This window comes from Barbus barbus, assembly GCF_936440315.1.
Source record: "Barbus barbus genome assembly, chromosome: 24".
Lineage (NCBI taxonomy): Eukaryota > Metazoa > Chordata > Actinopteri > Cypriniformes > Cyprinidae > Barbus > Barbus barbus.
In genome coordinates, this window is record NC_136752.1 from 23,259,531 (window position 1) to 23,282,463 (window position 22,933).

General features: G+C 37.5%; 2 protein-coding genes across 3 annotated transcripts in view; both read left to right on the forward strand.

Annotated features, from left to right (window-relative positions):
* The window catches only part of LOC306843776 (intraflagellar transport protein 172 homolog), a 30,147-nt gene extending 19,010 nt beyond the window's left edge, over window positions 1–11,137 (forward strand). The window contains 15 exon segments of the mRNA XM_079375442.1: window positions 208–337; window positions 1,252–1,264; window positions 1,267–1,349; window positions 1,714–1,823; window positions 2,166–2,229; window positions 6,044–6,130; window positions 6,223–6,339; window positions 6,477–6,587; window positions 6,698–6,817; window positions 8,175–8,270; window positions 8,578–8,637; window positions 9,530–9,628; window positions 9,721–9,874; window positions 10,229–10,320; window positions 10,611–11,137. Of these exon segments, the coding sequence (XP_079231568.1) occupies window positions 208–337; window positions 1,252–1,264; window positions 1,267–1,349; window positions 1,714–1,823; window positions 2,166–2,229; window positions 6,044–6,130; window positions 6,223–6,339; window positions 6,477–6,587; window positions 6,698–6,817; window positions 8,175–8,270; window positions 8,578–8,637; window positions 9,530–9,628; window positions 9,721–9,874; window positions 10,229–10,320; window positions 10,611–10,700 (1,426 nt within the window). The 3' untranslated portion in view covers window positions 10,701–11,137.
* Window positions 11,138–17,533: 6,396 nt separating this feature from the next.
* LOC306844332 (mitochondrial peptide methionine sulfoxide reductase-like) overlaps window positions 17,534–22,933 on the forward strand; it is a 64,438-nt gene continuing 59,038 nt past the window's right edge. Inside the window, exons 1-2 of one of the 2 annotated variants that reach the window (XM_079376378.1) lie at window positions 21,991–22,133; window positions 22,459–22,644. In XM_079376378.1, coding sequence (XP_079232504.1) covers window positions 22,602–22,644 — 43 coding nt within the window. In that variant the 5' untranslated portion in view covers window positions 21,991–22,133; window positions 22,459–22,601. Of the gene's footprint in view, window positions 17,854–21,990; window positions 22,134–22,458; window positions 22,645–22,933 lie in introns of those variants that run through there. The other variant, XM_079376377.1, reaches the window with a different exon arrangement.

A 22,933-nucleotide genomic window follows, 5' to 3' on the forward strand; every position in this document is an offset into this window, starting at 1 on the left:
AAGGAAAGTCTGAAGTCATTTTATAACAGTAAAATGAACTGCAAACTATCTAGCCGGCACTAATAAAACGGTAGTATTTTCTGTCATTTTTCTCAGTTTTTCTTCCCATAGATTTCTATGACATCAGTAGCGACGGAAGGAAAGCAGGAGATGGTAAACATGTCTTACAAGCCCATGAGAAATAAATGTATATGTGTGTGTTTACAGGGGTGTGGAAGGCATGGTCGAGCAGGCTCAGGAGTGGGAACAGACAGGTGAATATGCCAGAGCCGTCGACTGCTATCTGAAAGTGAAGGACTCATCTAACATGGACTTGCTGATGAAGTGTTGGATGAAGGTAAAGTTCAGACTCAGAGATACCTGGCTGCAGTCACCAAGTTCTCTAACATAAAGAACACTGTTGTCCAGAAAATTATCTTTCATTAAATTTTCAATCTGTTATTATTTTAGGAATGTTTCAGTGAATTTTCACATTCGAAATCCAGTCAATTTCAGTAGAAATCCACTGGGAATTTTGCACGAGGGCGAAAGAGTTTGCAAATTCACCACTTGATCAATAGAAAGCTACTTGGGTTGAAAGTGACTTTTGTGTGAGCTGTGCTTCATATGTCGCCACACTACTGACAGTAGACAATTTATCATTTTTGCTAATGTGCACCTTAGTTTATTATTATGTTTTTAGAAAATTGTTATTAATTATTTATTTATTTTAGAACAAAAAAAAAACTAGACAAATTATCTCAATTATGTTTTAAATTATATGATAAGTTATATTTATTTGCATATTATTAAAGTTTTGGTTATTTAACAAAGATGCCTCTGACAGAGGTTCACGTTCACATTTTCCTGTGAATTTAAGACTAGTCAATGCATTTTCATCTGCATCCCTTATAAAGTTTTACTGATTGATCTTTTCTTTTTTTCCCCATTGAAGTCAGAGTGTGTTGAATCTTTAAGTTTATTATTTAGCTTGAAGGTCTTGCAAAAATCAGTTTTTGCCCAGTTGGCAGAGACGGAGTACTGTTAGCATTATATTAAACTAAAGAATTGTTTAAATAAAAATAATAAATAAATAACTAAACTATGAAAAAGATGACAGTGATCTTTGAACCTAGATTAACTACAGTTAAAGATACTCTGTTGACATGAAATATCTGAACGTGAAAAATGTTTTTATGCTCCTAAAGCGCTTAATTTTTTGTTGTATTTACAGTTTTTACAAAGGTTTTCTCATCTTTTCATGTCCTCCAGGCAGCAGAATTGGCCATAAATTTGTATCTCATGACAAGGCTGTGGACATCAGTCAGGTCGTCGGGCCATGCCTGATTCAGCTCAGAAAGTACAACGAGGTATGTTTCTTTTCTTTGTTTTTCAGGTATAGAATGACATTAAGTATATAAAACTCTCTATTTGACATTGACATTTGTTTTTTATTTTCTTCACGGACGCAATTTTGAGCAGAAATACTGAAAAAATACCTCCAAAATACTAGCTTTTTTTCTTTCTAAGTATTGCGTTTTGAGAGCGGCACACCTAGAGGAAATGGTGCTTTCAGTGCACTTGTGTGCCCATGTGTGCGACTGTATATTTACTTAGTATATGACACAAAAGCAATGTGGCTGCACAAAAAGCTCACAGACTTCCTCTATTCTTCGGCGTCCTCCAGCCATGGACCTATTGAGATACAAAAACTATGTTTTTTTTTTTTTTCAGGCTGCTGAGCTCTACCTCAACCTGGACCTCATTAAGAACGCCATAGACGCATTCATTGAGGGTGAAGAATGGAACAAAGCTAAAAGAGTGGCCAAGGAGCTCGATCCAAGGTGAGCCCTTAGCAGACTGCTCGCCCCTAACAATGCCACAGCCAACAATGTGAGAGGGAGTCAGTGAAATCACTCTCTCGCTGTCAGAAAAATCACTCAGTGCAACAAATGAAGTGCACGACAGCACAAGGCCAAAGAGGTGCAGATGGCCTTCGCAGTTTATCTCTGACAGTCTTTTATTTACAGCCAGAAAAATAGGTTTAAGTCTAAATGCTTTCCGGTTCTGCACAAGGTATACTCTTAAGTAGAATATATATTTATGTCTTATTGAAAACAGCGTGGGGTCACTCTCTATAAGAGTTTGCCGTTATTGAGGTTTTGTGATATTTCCTCTCTTCACAGGCTAGAGGAATATGTGGACAAACGCTACAAAGAGCACCTGAAAAATCAAGGCAAGGTTGACTCTGTAAGTTCACCTTATCAAATTAATTTGTCTATTTTCTGGTTTTATTATTAGAGATATTACAGAGAGGACTTCAAATGATGGGTCAAGGTTTGGCTGCTTAAGGCCCGGGTATACTTTACTTTCCTCGTTCCGTTCTTTCTCGCACACAGCCGCGTCCGCACAGCTTTCAAAGTATACTCAACCCGGGATGAGTGCAGACGGACGAGCTCGACACATGCGCAGTACCACCTACTTGACTTGCGCTCTGTTTCAACATACCTCGCGCATGTGCTGTTGTACGCGCCCCGTCCGCACAGTCTCACAAAATTACAACATTGCTACACTATTGATAATAAACAACTGAACTTATTTCTTTCTTTCTTTCTTTCTTTAAATTTAAATTATTTTTAATTAAACTAAAAAACATATTTTTTAAATTAAACCAAAAATTAGTAACTGAAATATAGCCACAATTTTATGAATTACTTAAATTTATTAGCATATTGCAAGCGGCTTATAAATCTAAATATATCATTATATTGTAGTAATGATTGTACATTAAAGCAATAGGCCATGAGAAGCTATTATGAGAAGTTATTATTATTAATATATTTTTAATGTTTATTAGTAAATTATTCATACATTAATTAATTTTGAATCAATTTAATTATTAGTGATTTTAATTATTTTAAATCATAGTTTATCCTAATAGTTTTTCGTTTCATTTTTCTGTTTTTCAATATTCATTCATTAATTATTATTATTATTATTATTAATGGTCATGGTTATTTATTTTATTTATAAATATAATTAACAGGGTTTATTTTTATATATATATAAATATATAATTTTTGTTTTTCATGAAACCAAAAGTTAATGACTGAAAAAGAGCCACAATTTTATTTTAATGACTTAAATTATAAGCGTATTGCAAGCAGCATATAAATCTAAATATATAATTATATTGTAGTAATTTTTGGCCAATAGCTGATTTTATTTTGGAGGACTCCTAAAAGCATGAAATTGACTTATTTTTCCCCGCCTGCTGCTTCTGACTTCACAACTCAAGATAGTTGCCATTGAGATAAATGAGAATACTAGCAGATAGATTTTTACAGGATTGTTAATCGAACTCTTGTCGCCCACATGAGCAGCATCATGGCTCAAAATGTCAGGGAACTGCTAGCTGTCAGAATCCTGTTTAAGTTCAAAGAAATAATCTGTTTCCTAGCAGTGGAAGTTGAGGTTAAAGAATGCATTAAATGAGCATAACATAATACCGCAGACTGCAGCTCCTCCGCTCTGGTACTTCATTGTTTTCAGTTATTGTTGGGAGGAGAGAAAAATGGAGACGATTGGCTTGATTCAATTTAGAATAACAGACATGAGTCACCAAATTGATGTGAGCGCTTGCCTCTCATTGCAATGCTTCACTGGCAGTTTGGTTACAATCACGGAATAATGCAGGTCAGGGCTTTTTATTGAAAAGACAGACAGAATGTTAACGAGGAAACTAGTTTAATGTACACTTACATGATAAAATGTAGGCAGTCAAGAATGTGCTATATCATATATTATGTTGTGTGTGAATGAGGAGAAATGTTTGTTTTTCTCATCTTTTTGACTGTACGTTAAAGCAATAGGCAATGAGAAGATGCTTTAAATGCTTATTGTTATTAATAATAATAATGATAATACTAATAATACTACAGTCATAAATTACAGTCATTGTTATGATTTACATATTTATTTATTACTATTAATATTTGTAATGTTTATTAGTAAATTATTCATACATACTAATTCATTTTTTATTTCATTGGAATCAAATTAGTTATTAGTAGTTTTGGGCTGCGTTTCCCGATAACGGTGTCTCTTAGCGTGCTACGAAGACTCTAAAGGTACACCTTAACTAGGGGTATACCTTTCCTAAGTGTGTTTCCCGAACTGTACCTTAGGATGTTGCTTAAGGTAATCCTTCTTACGTGCGACATTAGCGGGTGCTGTCCATGGCGGTGGTGTTGAATAGGTTGATATCGATGGCTCGAGAATCGATTGTTCATTATATACAGGAGCTCCTAGCTTTAGTGAAGTGACATACTGCCAAGTATGGTGACCCATACTCAGAATTCGTGCTCTGCATTTAACCCATCCAACGTGCACACACACAGCAGTGAACACACACACACTGTGAACACACACCCGGAGCAGTGGGCAGCCATTTATGCTGCTGCGCCCGGGGAGCAGTTGGGGGTTCGGTGCCTTGCTCAAGGGCACCTCAGTCGTGGTATTGAGGGTGGAGAGAGCACTGGACATTCACTCCCCCGCCACCTACAATCCCTGCCGGCCCGAGACTCGAACCCGCAACCTTTGGATTACGAGTCCGACTCTCTAACCATTAGGCCACAACTTCCCACTTTATAGAGTAGGTAAAGTATTGAGAAAGCGATTGTTCATTATAAAGAAGCACTTTAGAAATAGTAGATATTGCATTTATCGGGGCTCACTGCATTTATAAAATAATCAAAATTGCAAACTAAATGCAACCTTGGATATCATATATATATATATATAGTGGCGGGAGGAGCAAACGACAGACACAGTGGGTGTGGCGTCAGACCTCTGAGAGGTTTTTATTAAACAAAAAAAAAATAAAATAAAGTGTCCAAAGGGGGTAAAAGTGTCCAAAATAAACAGGGGGGGGTCTGGTGTCCTCGTCGTGCTGCGGGGTTCGTGGAGGAGGGCAGTGTTCGGAAAGGAAGGGTCCAAGTAAGGGGCGGAGTCCGGTGGGCGCAAGCGCTCCCCTCTCGGGGCCGGGGCGCGAGTGGCGGCTGCTTCTTCTCAGCGGCTTCGTCCATCCTCTGTCCGCGGCACTTCCGGGGGGGATTCGACGGCCCGGCATCCTGGCCCATCAGCCGTCTCACGTGTGCGGTGGTCCATCTGCTCTCAACGCTCCCTTCCTGGACCCACGAGGACACCAGCGTGCATGCACGGGGAAGAGACCGGTTTCCCGAGGAGAGGCGCGCTCGGCATTTAAACGGCGGCGGTGATGAGGCTTTATTCACATCAGGTGCGCCTCATCACACGCCGCCAGCCCTAGCTGTTTCAGCGCCCCTCCTCTCTCACACACCCACTCCTGTCGGGAGCCTGGTGAAGGGCGGCGAATACGGGACGGGGTGGTGATGATGATAAGGGGGGATAAGGTATATACAACGTATTAACGATAAGGTACAGCTTAAGGTACAATTTAAGAAGGTTTCGGGAAACGCAGCCCTGATCATTTTAAATCCTAATTTGTCCGAATAGTTTTCCTTTTATTTATTTTAATTTTTTACTTTTTCAGTATTCAATCATTCTTATTCTTTTTGTTATTATTAATGGTCATGGTTATATATTATAATTAATATATATAATTAACGTATGTTTTATTTTGATAATATTAATATATTTTTAATTATAATTCTATAATAATAATTTATAATAATTTTAGTATTTTTTAGGAATAGTTGGAGTTATTTTAAATCCTAATTGGTCCATATTAGTTTTCCTTTATTTTTTGGTCAGTATTAAATTATTATAAAATATATTAATAATAATATAAAATATAAAGTTAATTATTATAAAAGTATAAAATGTATTATTAAGGATCATATAAACTGAACAATTATGTTAATAATAATATTAATAATAATAATCATTTGCATAGTAGTTTTGTTTTTATATTTTTAATGTTATTAATTTTACAATATTATTAATATTTGTAATGTTATTAGTAATTGTATAATTAGTTTTAAATTTCAGTTTGTCCTAATAGTTTTCCTATATTTTCAATCAGTTGGTTGGAGTAGATGTGGTGGCTGCCCTTGACATGTACGCTGAGAGAGGACAGTGGGAGAAATGTATCGACACGGCCTCGAAACAGGTTGCCAGTTCATCTGTTCTTCCCCCCAGACATGTCAGTGTAGAAATATGGCAACATTTTCACAGAGTATCTGCCTTTCCCTTCTCCAACAGAATTTTAAGGTCCTGCACAAGTACATCGCTCTGTACGCCACTCACCTGATCAAAGAGTGTGAGGCAGAGAAAGTACTCAACCTTTACACCCAGAATGGCGTTCCAGCTTATTCACAGGTACATCCAGTCATGTCTGCATAACAAATCAAACTCTCTTTATTTTTCAAAAGAAAGCAAAATTATATATGATACATCTCTTTTAAGCATAAGGACTTTTGGATTTCATCAGAAACATCTTCCCTTCCTTCTTGCAGAACTTCAACATCTACAAGCGGATGTTCCTGGAGCTGGTGAGCTTAAGGGACCGGGATTGTGCGGAAGCTTATCGGATGTGGGCCGAACTAAGGGACGTCCTTCTACTGCTGGTGAGCTCTGGGTTACTATGGAGGCTTACACTCGGGAAATTATTTAGCCAGTATTTATTCTATATTCAAGTTGGAAATAGTGAATCTTACAGTATCTCTATGCTGTGCAGTGTGAAAACCTGACCAAGTCTTCAGAAGCTAATTCTCCAGCCCATGAGGAGTTTGAGCAGATGCTGCTGGTTGCTCACTATTACGCCACCCGCTCTGCAGCCAAAGGCATTGACCAGCTGGTGTGTATATACCTCACAGCAGATCTTTGTTTTATAATTTACATATGCATGTTGATATCACATAAAAACCTTGAGGAGTTTTTTGTTAGATTGGTATAATAAAGGTTATTATACCGCGGCAGCGGTCGCGGCAGTCGTCGTGTGAAGCCCTCTTAGTGTGAAGACCAAAGAGTGTAAAGACCATCGACTCTACCGTGCGACTCCACCGGGCAGGGACACCGGCAAGTGATAGTAGTAGCTTTTTATTTAATTTTTTTTCATTGATATGTTTATTATTGAAATGTTGTTGTTATATGCATGTGTTAATTTTATTTAATTTCTTTATTTTCTTAAATATGTGGGTAGATAGTATTTATAGAGTTGTAACTTTTTAGTTTTAGTTACTTTTTCTTATTTGTAAGTCGCTTTGGACAAAAGCGTCTGCTAAATGACAAAAGTAAAGTAAGTAAAAGTATAAATATATTTAATATAACCTTCACTACAGTTCAAAAGTTTGGGGTCAGAAATTTGTATTTATTTATTTGTTAATATATTTAAATGTTTATTCGGTAAGGTGCATTAATTTGATCAAAAGTGACATTTATAATGTTATGAAATATTTCTATTTAAAAAAAAATTATTAAGCAGCACTAAATTTCTTGAGCACCAAATCAACATATTAGAATGATTTCTGAAGGATCATGTGACACTGAAGACTGGAGTAATGATGCTGAAAATTCAGCTTTTCCATCACAGGAAAAAATGACACTCTAAAATATATTAAAATAGAAAACTGTTTACTTTAAATTGTAATGTTATTTCACAATCTTACTATTTTTACTCTATTTTTGATCAAATACTTCTTAAAAATCTTAATCAGCCCCAATTTTTGAACGATAGTGTGAAATTTCAGACAGCGTTCACAGCTGCAGATATCTCTGGTCTTATTGCCCATAATCATCAGTTCTTGTTGTTCTAGAGAAAAATATTTGTTTTTATAATCTTTCATCAATATATAGCAAAAGCGTTTCAGCTGTTGTAAAAAAATTGTCATTATTTCCTGCTGAAATTTTAAATTTTTATTTGTAAAATGTTAAAAGTGTTGTCAATGCCTTGTCATATTGTCTTTCAAATGTGTCATTTCCATGTCACCACCAAACGCAATTGGAAAAATAATGACTGATTTCAAAACAATCCCCATCCTCCAATTGGCTGGTTAGATAGTCCAGCCCCAATGTCATGTCATCGGTTAAGCCAATGTTGACTTGGTATAATAAACTGGGATAGGAGAATGTTTTTTAACATCCAAAAACATTACATACTTCACCTTTATGCTATCTGTGTCACTGTAATTTTGCATGTGCTTACTTGTCTACAGAGTTCTGTGGTGGCCAAGTTGTCCATCTCTCTCCTGAGGCACACCGAGCTCATTCCAGCTGACAAGGCCTTTTATGAGGCCGGCCTGGCAGCCAAGGTGAACTCACAGTGAGCCCAGCTCCAAACACACACACTCACACATAGCTGCTTCAACCATTCATGTGAGACAGAGAACAGGATGGCAGCTAAGAGCCTGGGAAATTGGCTTAATTCTCCTCTGTTTGCTCCAGTAAGAGCTCACAGCAAGTGTGAATAATTTGATTCGCAAAGCAATTCGAGTTGCCTCACATTCTGGAGTTTTTTTTTTTTTTTTTTTTTTTTTTTTTTTATAACATTTCTTAAACTTTTCATTTTTAATTTGAGCTTCTTCAGTTCTGTGTCACTGAAGAATATTTGTCATGCAGGCTGTGGAATGGGAGAACATGGCTTTTATCTTCCTCAACCGCTTCTTGGATTTGGCTGATGTAAGTAAAGACTTTTGATTGTGTGTGCACTGCAGTCTGATGCGTATCTTTCAAATGAAACAAACTTAAACACTACAAATCACTTGAAAAGACTCACCAGTTATTCACTGACTGTACAGACTTTACAAAGTCAAAGGTTGGGGTCATTAAGTGTTTTTTTTTTTTTTAACAAATATTTTATTTAGTGAGGATGGATTAAATTGATCTAAAGTGACAGTAAAAACATTTATATCGTTAAAAAAATCTATTTCAAATAAATGTTGTTCTTTTTAACTTTTATATTTATCAAAAAATATTAAGCAGCACAGCTGTTTTCATTGATGATGATAAGAAATGTTTTCTGAGCAGCAAATCATATTAGAATGATTTCTGAAGCATCATGTGACACTTAAGAGTAATGGCGGCAGAAATTCAGCTTTGCCATCACATAAACAAATTGTTTTAAAATATTTTAAAATGGAAAATATTTGTTTTAAATTGTAATAATACTTCACAATTTTTCTGTTTTTATTGCATTTTTGATTAAATAATTGCAGCCTTGCAATTGAGGTGAGCAAAAGAGACTTCTATAAAACAATATTAAAAACATCCTACCAACCCCAGACTTTTGAACAGGATTGTTTGTACCTTCTAAGGAAACTGGTTTCAGACAGATTTCCAAAACCTCATAATGTCATGTTTTTAAACAAATTTAAGTGAACTTTAAACATAACCAAGTCAATATTTATAACAACAGTGCTTATTACTGAGTAGAAATGGAATGGAATGGACAAAATTGACATTTAAAATTTAATTTACTGCTCCTTCAAATGCTATTTTTGCCATTTTAATGTACTGTTTCAAATAACATTCTTTAAATGACCACATTTCAGCAACTGTTCTAAATTTTCAGGGCATTGACGAGGGCACATTGGATGCTTTAGATCACACAGACTTCCAGGATACGGCTATCCCATTTGAGGTCCATGTACCTTCAAAGCTACATGTCACTGTAAGCCTTCGCCACAAATACTGCACTGGTGCTAGTGCATTTATTTATTTTTTTATCCTTTGTGTAAACTCTTCCCATTGGCTGTGTTTCAGGTGGAGAAGAGGGAGGAGATTAGGGAGTGGGTTCTGACTGTGTCCATGGACCAGCGGGTGGAGCAGGTGCTGCCGAAGGATGAGAGAGGCACGTATGAAGCCTCCCTAGTGGCTGCTGGCACTGGCATCCGGTCCCTACCTTGCGTCATCACAGGTGAAGCAATCTGCACAAAAGACTATCCGGTGTGAAGCGATGTTTCCTTTAAATTGCTTGTGAACTGGCTCTTTTAAAGGGGCAGTTCACTCAGAAACGAAAATTCTGTCATTTACTCACCCTCATGCCTTTCCAAACTGTATGACTTTATTACTTCTCCATGCAGTGACAGTGTGGCCCATTAACTTCTATTGTTAAAAACCGCTAAAACATTCCTCAAAATGTCTCCTTTTGTGTTATCAGAGAAGAACGAATGTTTTGAAGGTAGTTGACGACAGAATTTTATTTTTGGGTGATGTGTAGTTCTAAAACACAAAAGTATCTTTATTTTTCTTCTTTTTATTTGGAACACAGGTTACCCTGTCCTGCGCAATAAAATTGAGTTCAAAAGACCAGGGATGGCAGCAAATAAAGATGACTGGAATAAGTTCTTGATGGCTACAAAGGTACAAGTTAGTCAATGTTACCTCTGAGCTTTCACAATTAGTCTTCAATCAAACCGCAGTCATTTGATTTATAATTAATTTGTTCTCTTGATCAAAAGTTAACTGAATTTATTAGCGTGTGTTTTGTTGAAGTAAATGTAAATGCTCTCTTTCGATGTATTTCATCATTTTTTTATTCTTGTGGGTGCATTTGCAATTTTCGCATTACTTCACAGTTTGTCCCATCCATTCTGCCTGGGGTCGCATACGGTGCTTTGATCATGATTGCTTGTTTTTGTTTCACCCTTTAGACCACTCACAGTCCAGAATGTCAAGATGTGCTGAAATTTATCACACAGTGGTGCGGAGGTCTCCCTTCAGCTGGATATTCCTTCCACTAAGACCGGGGAAGGTGCACAATATCTATTTCTCTATCTGTCGTCATCCTGTTCTTCACTTTGTCGCATTCGCCTCCCAGCTGTTCTGCTTAAACATTTATATAGCCTTTTTCATTCTGTTTTCCAAAGGCAACGTTCACTTCTTGGTCACAATTCCCTGGCCATTTTTTTTTATAGCTAAAGCATCATAAGGTCAGTGCCTGAAGGTCATTTAATGTGTGTGTTAAATATGCATAACTGCACAAAGCCTTTGAAATCTCTTCATTTGAAAATATTCTGTAAGTAACTGTAATACATAGTCCACTAGTTCATATAAGTTGGATATTTTGATATTTAAACACTAAATAAAAAACGAATACTTCATAAAGACTGTCAGTGTTCTATTTGTATGAGGATATTTTAAATGAATATTCAGCTGAAATAAAAAAGCTTTTATTTTATAAATCAGAATTATTGTTGAATTGTTAGGTGTGATAACATTTCTACACTTTCTGAAGGCTGTATGCCTGTTGTGCATAATATTTTGAGTAAATAAATTCTAACTCATCAGTGGCGTTCACTACCATACTTTGTTTTTTATGTATAATGATCAGCTGGTTTATGATAATTAATAGTCACCTGTCAAACAACGCCACCTTGTGGAGACCATAACGTGTTGGGGGTGAAAGAGGGCACACACTTGTGGCCTGATACAATTTTCACTCCTCATGATGTAATGGTAATATGGAGTATTCCTTTTTATTTCAAGCCAGATCTTTGTTCCATAAAAACGCATTAAAATATGAGGCATCATTATACTGCAAATGTTTTAATATGTAAAAATAAGGATCAAAGAAATTAGTAGACTTGTGGGTGGTTTTGATTTTAATTTCTAGTTATTATATAACTGGGCGGATCATTACACTGATGGTTCTTAGTTTAATTGCTTGTATAAAAAGACAGTAAAGAAAAACACCGCCACAAGGAATGATTTAAGGGGGTCAGACCTACTAAATAAGGCCTGAACATGCAAAGTCAAAAGGTTTGGGAGTCAGGGTTAGTGCTTATTTATGTAGTATGTATATATATTATATATATATATTACCGACGAATTGAAGGTAACCATAGCGACAGTATGCTGTTTTCGCGTTATGACATCAAAGCATTACAGGAATAATGTAATTATGCATTAATGTATTATAGATTTACATAAGATTTTTCGATTAGCGACGTTTATGTTACTGTTAGTGGCGCGAAATGACAATTTGAAGGTGGGTTGTGCCTGAAAAAATTACGTTTATATTTTAGTTTAAAATTCTTTAAAAACTTGAGGTGTTTTAAATAAACTGTATAATTTGCACCCTGAACAGAAACCAAAGTTAATGGTAACATTTGTCACAAGTGTAGTCTTCTGTGACCAGTAGCCAACCTGTCAGTTTTGCTCATCTCATTAAATAAATACCAATTAACACGTTAACTCTGTATTTGGTCATAACAGTCTGTTTTCCAACATTATTATTATTTGCAATTTTGAATGCTATTTTTCTAATCCAATGACTTTTCATGCAAATCCCATTGAAATAACTTACTTTGTGTCCCCGCGTCCTTCAAGAATCAACATTTACAAAAATGACCAACCCGCTGATTGAAATACAGGGGCAGCTGAATTTAATCTGCGACCTAAATATTCTTTTGATGAAATATGCTAATGTAGGCTACACCTCTGCCTAATGAGGTTGATCTGACATTATGCAGTGTCCTTAAATACCCTTTAAGGATATAGCATTTTCGACAAGGCCGCACACGGTTCGAGTCTCAGAAAGGGCATGTTGCTAAAAGGCGGAAAACAACTGTTCTGTATAATTTCTCTGCTTCGAGGTTACATCATTCACTTCCAGTATGAGGCCCTTTATGTCACGCAAACTGCGCGTGTGCATTTCTTTCTTAATCGTTTGAAATGAAAACTCCAGCCTTGGCAGTCTAGTAATGCACGCGTGGTTTATAAAATTATATCTTGATTGTCCTCATTGGCTTGAATTTCCTGAACGCTTAATCTGTAAACTCACAGAGCGTTAGCCTACATATAGTTTCTAGAACAGGATAGAAGGCCTCACGTTCTAATACTGAGGTTAAATATGTTTTATAATAACGTTTAAACCTCGGAAATTATTTAGGCTAATCTTGACTAGTAGTCTCATGGACGAAAGACATTATACAGAAATGATTTATGACGCAACATGTTTTCTTTGCTATCTTTGGCGAATATGATCTTACGCGTTTATCTAATAAAATTTTGTTTAATTTGCCTATTTAATTAGAAAAGCCTATAGGCCTTCATTTCCAAAAGCAACCATTACATGACCTTGAAAACTAAATTCACTGTTACTGAATTTAGGGTAAAAGGAATACAAGAATGAGACATTGATTTGGATGTACAGACATATCTCTAAAAATGAACATCTCATATCAAATATTATGACAACTGCTGGAATTCATGGCATGTTTAAGGCGCCTATAATGTGAAATGTGCGTTTATATTTAATCGAAATCCGCTTCAGTTTCCACCATCTCATACCGGAATAGAAACGTGTTGTTTATAGCTACTGAATTTAAAATAAAGGCACTTGTGTAGGTTCTCTTAAATTCAGTAAATAACCATGAAGAGCATGTTTGTTGTGTACGGTCCTTGAGTTGGCTTTAAAACGTTCTTGATGTTGCATGTTCTTCAGATCAGTGTTTTTTTAAAACAGGATAAAATAAAGTAAATTGACGCTAAATAAAGTGTGGATTTTGTGAATTGTGAACGTCATTTTGATTTTTAATTTTACATGAAATATTGCTTAAACTATACGATTAAAAAGCTCGCGGCCTGCATCTTAATGACCGAGAATCACTGTAAAAATAAAGCGCAGACAGATGTAAGATTACGATTTTCGCCTCTGAAAATTGGACTAAACTTTTAGAAGATAATGTAAAAGATCATGTCTTAATAAGTGTTCTGATTAATCGAAATATGAAGTGGCAAATATTGCATAAAAAAAAAGAAATTAATGTCTGCTTAGTGAATATGTGATTTTATTGACAAGCTAAAATATACACACTCATAAATACAATACAAACGTACATGCTCAATATTTCCAGTGCCCTTATGAGGACACATGACAAGTGTCATTTTGAGGACCAGCTGCTGTCGTCCTGAACGTTCAGAAATGTAAGATATCAGTGCGTTCTGTTTAATTTGGTTGTCACTGTAGGCCTCACAACTTTTCAATCCATATTATTTCTGTCCCCACACAGGTCTGCAAATGAGATTATTTCTAGATTTTAATCGTCCTCTAAATAGACAGTAAATGACAAAAATACGTTACATCAGACCTCAAGGTAATTGTTAGAGTTTCTAACTCGTAAATACACAATGGCACTTCGCAATATTCCGTGAAACGCTCTTTTGCGCAACACAAAATTATGGAAGAACGCAATGAAATATTAAAGATCAGTTTGGCCGCATTGATGCGTCGGTTCGCCTCCACAAACGCGCGCTCTCGCAAAAAACGAAGGAAAGGAAAATTAGAACTGTCATGCATCGCAAAGCACGGACCATATGCTCTGTGCTGTTATAAAAACAATCATCGATGATATTTGCCATCTCTCTTGGCATTCACCGCGTGCCTTAATTGTATGGACATTTAAATCAAGGTCCGCTGTGAACACGAAGAAAAGCAGGCCTGTTTGCAACCACAATATTCTGAATCGCACAACTAAGCTACAGCAAAGATGTTGCACCAAAATTTCTACGTCCTCCTCCGACTGGTGTAGCATCAGCATCCAACAATGCACAGAGCATCATGCATCCTTAAAGCATCTGTGCATCACATCATAATTCAAGCAAGCGTTCCCATTTATTACATTACCTTTTTTTTCGAATGCGTGATTTCCACAGGACAGTGCGCATCTCTCCATCATGTGTTGGTGCAACATAAGGCCCGAGTGATGGCAATAAAAAGAAAGCGCTCAGTGGCTTGCTGCAGTTGGTCCCTTGCTCAACTCCCATGAGATATTAAAAAAAAATAGTAGAGGGCCCATCTGGCTCCTCACCAGCTTTGTCAAGTCTTGCATACGCTAAAATACTAATGACCTAGATAGCTCATGCAAAATGCAGCAGAGGTAGGTAAGAAAGAAAGGGGAAACTGTGAGATTAAACCAGAGACACCGCCGCCTCTTGTGGGGGGTCGGGTGGGGTATATGTTAGAAGGTGGGGGCAGTTGAAAGCACCTGCATCAGGAGGGGGTAAACTAAATATTGGGAAAAAGTGGAGGGCACCATTTGTCAAAGCCAACCTTGCACCATACACAGAAAGGAAAATTCCCCGCGAATAGGATTTTAATTATGCGATCCATTCAGTGACGTCCATTCAGTCTGAAAATCAAAGAACCTATTAATATAGCCTGGCATCATTTGATACAGTGGCACCTCAATGCATTTACAGTCAACTGTTATATGCGCTAGAAGAAGGAAAAAAGAAACATGCTTTAGTAAAACAGACGCAGTTGATTGACATTGACAATTTGTAAAAACAATGCACATCGATTTCATCAAAACTTACACAATACACCTTGCGAAGCAGGACATAAATAATAGGCTTTTATCCCCCGAGATAATAATTGTCCATAAATCCAGTTTAGGGAAATGTCCACAAGGCAGTCGGTGTAGAACAGCGTCCTTCCAAAACCATCAAATGTTCCGCACGCTTTTGCGCACCTTGATGCTGTAGGATGCGACATAAATCATTTCCGCTTACAGTGTTGCATCACTCAAATTTCTTCAAGGTAAACAAAAAAAAAGCAAGCAGAAAAAGGCATGTTGGAAGCAGATAGCCAGAGCTGAAGGTTTCGGTGCTCGTAAGCAGAGTCGGTCATCATGTGAAATGGTGTGATGCAGAGCGCGATCTGACAGAGAGGAGGAGAGCAGCCCAGTTTATCACACACACTGAAGCTCTCCGTCCTGCTCCTCTGTTCCCTTCCCTTCAGAGAGGATTATACTCTGGTGGAAAGAGGTGGCATCTGTTGGGTTACTAAACATTAGCCGTTTGGAAAATAGTTTCTGCACTTTTCCTGATGCACGTGTTTGTTTTATTTCATCGTCGTGATTTCTAAACAAAGCACTTTTTTCTTTCTATTAATTTCTTGATGCAACGTGCAATTCGTGCGCACGACTTCTCAAACTGGTTTATAATCTGAAGAACAACAAAACTTCGAATTGGACGTTTTTACATTCTAACCCCAACACAAAAATGTAATGCTCTTATGGAATGAGTATTGGCAAATAAACCGCGAGCTTCTTTAAGAAATAAGGTCATCGTGCGCCACGATTCCACCGACTGTTCGTCCAACGACGTAAACGTTTTCACGTTAAATAAATATTTTGTTAACACCGCAGTAAACCCTTAGAAAGTATTAGTTCATCAAATTGTGTCCAAAAAAAGGCCGACTCCATATGGCCTGTCATCTGCGCGTCGAGTCCCATCCCCCACCGCGCTCATCTCATCCCTCATGCTGCATTGATTTATTGTCGAACACTGATTTATCTTTATCCTTTTCTCATTTTATTGCTACACAAAAACGTTTCCTCCGACTCCAAATCACTGATAGTTCTCATTTGCTTAGGGATTTAAACCCACAACAGCCTACAGGCTTAACTTACTTTAAAAATACGCAGGCCTGAGTATTAATTGCATCAACATACAAATTATTCAGCGATTTTGAAGGGAGTTTTATAATTTTATTCGCCTTGCGAGGTTCGTCTTGCTCAGTACGAATGCCCTGTGTAGTTATTTAACATCAACACGACATTCTTGAAAATAATTGACAATAGGTATATGTTCGAGGCACCATCGTAAAGCGCTCGAACGACGTAACGTTGCTATGCCTATCTATCTATCTATCTATCTATCTATCTATCTATCTATCTATCTATCTATCTATCTATCTATCTATCTATCTGTGAATTATCCATACTACACTTTGTATTGTGTGGGTTAGTAGCTACTTGCTTCGAGGTCAGCAGAGGTCTCCTGATCCTCTCTTGTGTTGCAGTTTAGAGGACTGTCGTCTGCCGCACGCGCGTCTCGAACAAACACATTCGACACGCGGTGAACTCCAGATGGTAAAAAGCTTTTCAATCCACCCTTATGCTGACGACACATGGATAAAGACACGTTCTCTGAGTGCTGCATACAGCCAACACCTTCAAGGCCCCGGGAATATCATCTGATTAAACAAAGAAGTAGCTACAGTGCTCCGTTTTCTGTCTGTTTATAATGTATTGCAGAAATCCCTTATAAACTATTATTAATCTTTCTACAGTTAGCCTAATATTATTAGAAAATTATAAACACTTTTACATCAATCCATATCATAAATTCACATTAAGTGTAATGCAGCCTAATGTAATTGGATTTAAGAACTAAAAGTAATTTTCTACACTTTGCAATCTATTATTCTGGACATGCACGAACTGACGAATAAAACGAACTGACTTTGAATTTGAGAAAAATGTTACACATAATTAAAAAAAAAAAACAACTTACAACTGTCACAGCACATTAATATGAGCATCTTGAATATTAAATGCAATATATGGGTGCATAAAACACGTTGTGAAGTTGTCATGCCTTGTGGTGTGACATTCAGCATTGTATAAGCTCATTAAGAGTAGTATTGTCACGACACGCAACCATCAAAGAATATATATGCATATATGTGTGTGTTTAAAACAAGTGCCAACACAAATGAGTAGCTTTACCACTTTTTTATTAAGAACATATTCCAAGCTCCTAAACTTTTCGTTTTTGAATCACTGAGGAAGGAATGTCCTCCAACACAGCACTGACCACGGAGTCGTTTTGCCACAGGTTTAAAGGGGACTTTAAACAGATTAGAGCATGCGTACTTATTTACAATATATATAACCAAATAGTTATGTAACGAGCACGCGCTTGTGCAATGCTTACACAAGTGCATCGCGTGCGGCGTGTTTGTGCTCATGGTCGCGCGAACTTCCGTGCGTTTGGTTTGGCGTTATTTTGTCCAAAACAGAATGGGAGATATGTCCTCCAAAATACGAATGCCGACTCCGGAGGAAGCGTTACCTGGAAGAGAGCAGAGCATAAAAGTGTCAGGTATGGCGTTGTGAATTTGTCTGACTTTCTCAGTTCGCGTGCTAACGCGGCTATCAGCTGTCAAAACAAAGGCAGTGCCCTAACATTTCAAGTTGCGATGACATAGATATAATGTTATAGGGTACGGAACTGCAACCGAAGCGTACTTGTGCAAAAGAAAGCTAAGACGGGTCCTCTGCGGTCGAGGAAACGAGGGGCTTTGTTTTGTTTTCCTGCATCTGTGCGACGCGCATGCGCAGTGCCACACTAACATCTAATTGTCATTTAGTTTACTCTAGACATACAGATCGCGAGTATTTGCCTACTCAATGATCAACTCATAGATGTTTTGGTATGACACCTTATAGCAGCATCATTACATCTTATTCAGCCCTTTTCTCCTTTTCATTTTCATCCATTTTTTAACGTTAAAGTACCATTTAGGTGAAGCAAAATGTTTTCAAAGTAAGTGTTTTTTACTGAGTAATATCCCCAATACTCTTGGCATTAAATATTCAATATCTTTCTCCTCAGAGGCAAGAGTACAGGGTAGTAAAGGGCAATAAAAGGCACACTTGCAGTGGAACAGAACAGCTGACTCAGGCTCTTACATAAAAATGGAAATGCTGCTTCAAGTAGGGTGAAGAGCTCTGATGGGAACAGGAGGCCTGCTACGAATCCTAAATCACATTGTTTAAGTGACATCATTGAAACTGAAAAATAAAACATCTAGTTAGAATAGTAAGTAGTTATTTAGCAGACACTTTTATCCAAAGTGACGTGGATCAAGTGGGACAGTCATCCTGAGATTAAAAAAGTAGTTTATACTGTCAATAAATATTTTTTTTTTAATAATTACACCCACATGTTATTCAAAACATTTACATGTAATACTTAACAGTATAGTTCACCCCAAAAAATAACAATTCATATACTCACCCTCATGTCATTTCAAACTGGTAACACTTTTATTTTCAGTGGAACAGAAAATAGTTTGTAAAAACATTTTGTCTATGACACTTTCGTCCAAAGTGTGTGTGAAAAGAATATTTCATTCCCCCCCATTATTTTCACACCCTCTTGTTATTCCAAACCTATATATAATTTTTTCCTTGGAACACAAAATGAGAAATTGCATGAGCAATGCACGGACTATTTCTTTTTCATATGGAAAAAAAGAAGCATGTACATTGTTTTACAATCATCCTTTTGTGTTCCACTGAAAAATAACAGCATATGGGTAGGCATAATAATCACAGAATTTTCATTTTTTGAGAAAATTATCCCTTTTTGTCTTGCTCAAGGGCACAATAGTGATAACACAAGGCTTGTTTCTTTCGGAGGTCGAACTAGCAATTTTCTGCCTTTTCAGCCTTGGGCTATAGCCATATACCTTGTCCCATCCTCCCAGCAGCAGGTCCGAGTAGACATTTCCCTTCGAGTTTTGGAGATATTGCCTTTGCATTCATTTTACAACTAACAGCTGTGGACTTAAGTTGTTATGGCAACTTTATATAAGGATGGTAGGTTATTGTTGTAACTCTGCCTGGAAGTTAATAAATATAAAAATAATGTGTTTGCAACGCCTCGCTCTCAGGAGCATTCGCAGGCTGCTTGACATGCGACTCACATTGGTGTTCCGTGCAATGGCATGAAGCGTGCCCATGCAGGGATCCACCCCTTCAGACTGCAGTGAACTGATTATCAGCACTCGCCTCTCAAGGCTTCCCCTTGGCAACGGGACTCCACCGCGGAGCTGGAAGGTTGCCAGGTAACACTCTGCAACACTGACACACGCGTGTCTCGCTTTGAAGATGTAATGAACCTGGTTGAAGGTTACAGACCACAGAACAGATGGAAGAATGAGATCAGAGCTTAGGGCAGTGCGATGTCTCTTTGAACACGAGCAGCTCTTACAAAAAACTTTGTGGGCGCTTAGCTCACGTGCTGAGGGAACTGGTTCAGTTCTTTCAAGTGCTGGAGTTGCTGTGGACTTTTGGAGTGGGATTGTACTTCTTTTTTATTAATATGCAAAAAAATGCCCCCTTGTTGAAAGTGCTTGAATAATTAAGATTTATTTTAAGAATCTTCTGCTTACTAAGGCTTCATTTATTTGATTAAAAAAAGTACAAACAGTAATAATGTTAAATATTATTGCAATTTAAAATAACTGTTTTCTATTTTAATATATTTTAAAATGTAATTTATTCCTGTGAGGGCAAAGCTGCCTTTTTATTAGCATTTTAGCATGTCAGAATGATTTCTGAAGAATCTTGAGACACTGAAGTCTGGAGTAATAGCTGCTGAAAATTCAGCTTCACCGTCATAGGAATAAATTGAGTATTTAAAAATCTGTAATAATGCAATTACTCTGAGTTAGGCTTACTAACACGTGACTTCATTGCATCTGTAAAAAAAATGTAATATTCCAATTATATTTCCCAATTTAATATTTAATAGTATAGTTCACCCAAAATGACAGATTTGTCATTATTTACTCACCCTCATGCTGTTCCAAACCTGTATGACTTACTTTCAACTGTGGAACACAAAAGAAGATATTTTCAAGAATGCTGGTGAACAAAACAACTTTGGACCCCATTGACTTTTATTGCATTTACCAAAAAAAAAAACAAAAAAAACTTTGTACTTTAGACATTGCAATTAAAATAGACATTTTAATTTTAAATTAATAATAATTAATAATAATAATAATAAAAAAGCAAATGTGGCAAAAAATTAAATTAATTTGTGAACTTCTAAGCAGTTTGGCTAGTTGATTAGGTAGTACAGAAAAAATACTTGACTTTTTGATTGCTCATATGCTGTAAATTAAAATTAGACTTACTAGGAAATATACATTGTCAGAGCAATAGTCCAAATGATTTCATATTCTCTATACCAGTTGTTGATTTGCCATGCTAAATATCAAATAACAGTTTTGTGGCAGTGCATGGTTTGGTTTCCATACAAGTGAGAAAGTTTGTTTAGGGAGGGCGTCCTTGGGGCCGTCCTGCTTTGGCACAGCATCGCTGCCATGTCCCCAAAAATGGCAGTAGCAGCACAGGAGGTGCTGTTTTGGCACACGGAGAATGATCACGGCGCTGAAAAGAAGGACAGCAGTATTTTTTCCCTGCTAAGACAGATTTGAAAGTGAGTAGGTGAAAAACAGAGCAACTCTCGAGTGCCGGTGGCTAACAACGCATGAAGCGGATGGGCGGTTGAAGGAGGGACGTTGGAGGTGCGGGGACGCAGGGGAGATTGGGATGACAGACATTCCAATGTCCTCACGTCTGTGCATCTGGCGAGGGAGGAGGGGGGACCGAATCTGGATGAAAGTGGCAGGGAATGGCAGAGAAGAGAAATTAATTTGAGATTCGTTTTGATCAATTTGCCTAAATTGGCGCTTTTTCGGGGGGAGGAGGGGGGCCCAGACAAGCAGACACAGGCTGGAGCTCCGCCAGGGTTTCTCGGGAAAGTTGCCATGCCGGGAGTGCGGGAGCACGGAGAGGGAGAGGAATGGAAGAGAAGAGAAAAAACCCAGGCGAGACTTGGCAGGGTTCTATCGCAGCTCCCTTTGTCTGTTTGCTCAGCTTTAGCGCAAAGGAAATCAAAAATACCCTGAGTGCAGGAGCTCAGCTTCAGTGCTAAAAAACTAAATCTAAAAAGAAAACGGCATTATATTTCATAGGAAGCTGGGGCAAAGGGGGCCACATTGTAATCAATGAGCCGTATTTTGACAATTCTGGAAGAATTGTGCGGTCCCCGTTTTCTTGGACTGGACTTTTGAAGTTATTTGCGCCAAGAGATGACCATGCGTCTTCAGGGGTCTTTGTTATCTTAACCGCAAATGAAGATGCATCTGACTTGGCTTTACTATCCCTGGAACTACAAACAGCAAGTGCCAAAGAAAAGTTTGCACCTCTACGACTGGACTACAAAGTTTTGTTTTTATTTTCAGAACTTCTAAAACTAAGGGCCAGAACCAAGATGCTGCATTCATTGCTGCAAGTGGGAAATGGATGTTTTTGTATTGGAAGAAGAAGTTAGGTGACTTTCCAAGTGTCCTCAGCAACAGTCTGCTTTCTTTGAGGTGTGTCTCCAGAAGACTAAGATGCTAAGATCAGTGAGGGCATAAAGAGACTGTTTTGTTTGCAGGTGATATTCCAGTCTTCTAACTATGAGGGAAGTTGATGCTCTGCAAGGAGATGAATTGTTGGTCAGCCATTTTGGTGCTCAAAAGCTTGCGGTCAACAAACATCTGGAGTACAAAGGCCTGGATGTTGATTTTCCTAACATCTGTAAGTGGCGTCTCTTTCAAGCCAAATAATTCTGTATTATCCCTTATTAATAAAGAACACTTGATAGTCATTAAGTTTAGAATTTTTTCTCAGTTGGCTTCCTTGATGCAGATGAGACACTGTTAGAACGGTGAGTTGTTATTATTGGTTTGTATGATTTATTATTGGTTTGTATGAAGTGAGTATGATTTCCTCTAGAGACACCGTTTTCTACTGATTCGTTTTTCATACAACTATGTTTGGTACATGCCACTTTATACATGCTGACTTTATAGCATCCTCTCACCAACTTTTATTCTAATATACTGCTTTTTGTCTCACACAGCTACACATTGGCATTGCTTATTGCTATTGCACTAGGATTCTGGCTGCATCGACAGGCGTCCAGTTAATAACTGTGAAAAGGGCAAGAACAGAGAAGAGACAGAGAGAGATTTTGTTGATTCTGTGCCAGGATGAATTTGCCAGATGCGTTTCATCACAAGACAGGTGTCCATGGCTGATAGAGCAGGTGCATTATGATGTTTGGCATTATAGTTTGATATTATGGTTTTCTGAAAGGCCTTTCAGCTTTCCATCAATACTCAAAACATGCAAAGGCCTAAACTCTCTTTGGTGGAATTTTAAACATGTGGAAATTGAATTTTTAATCACCAGTATTTCTGACCTTTGAAGATGAATCCAAATTCACTGTTCTGCATGCCATTTCTGATTTGTTTTATGAAGTAGAAACTTTTTGTTTTCTTTTTGCCACCAGCGTCTCAGAACAGCTGCTTGGGCAACTGCAAGCCCAGTTGGAA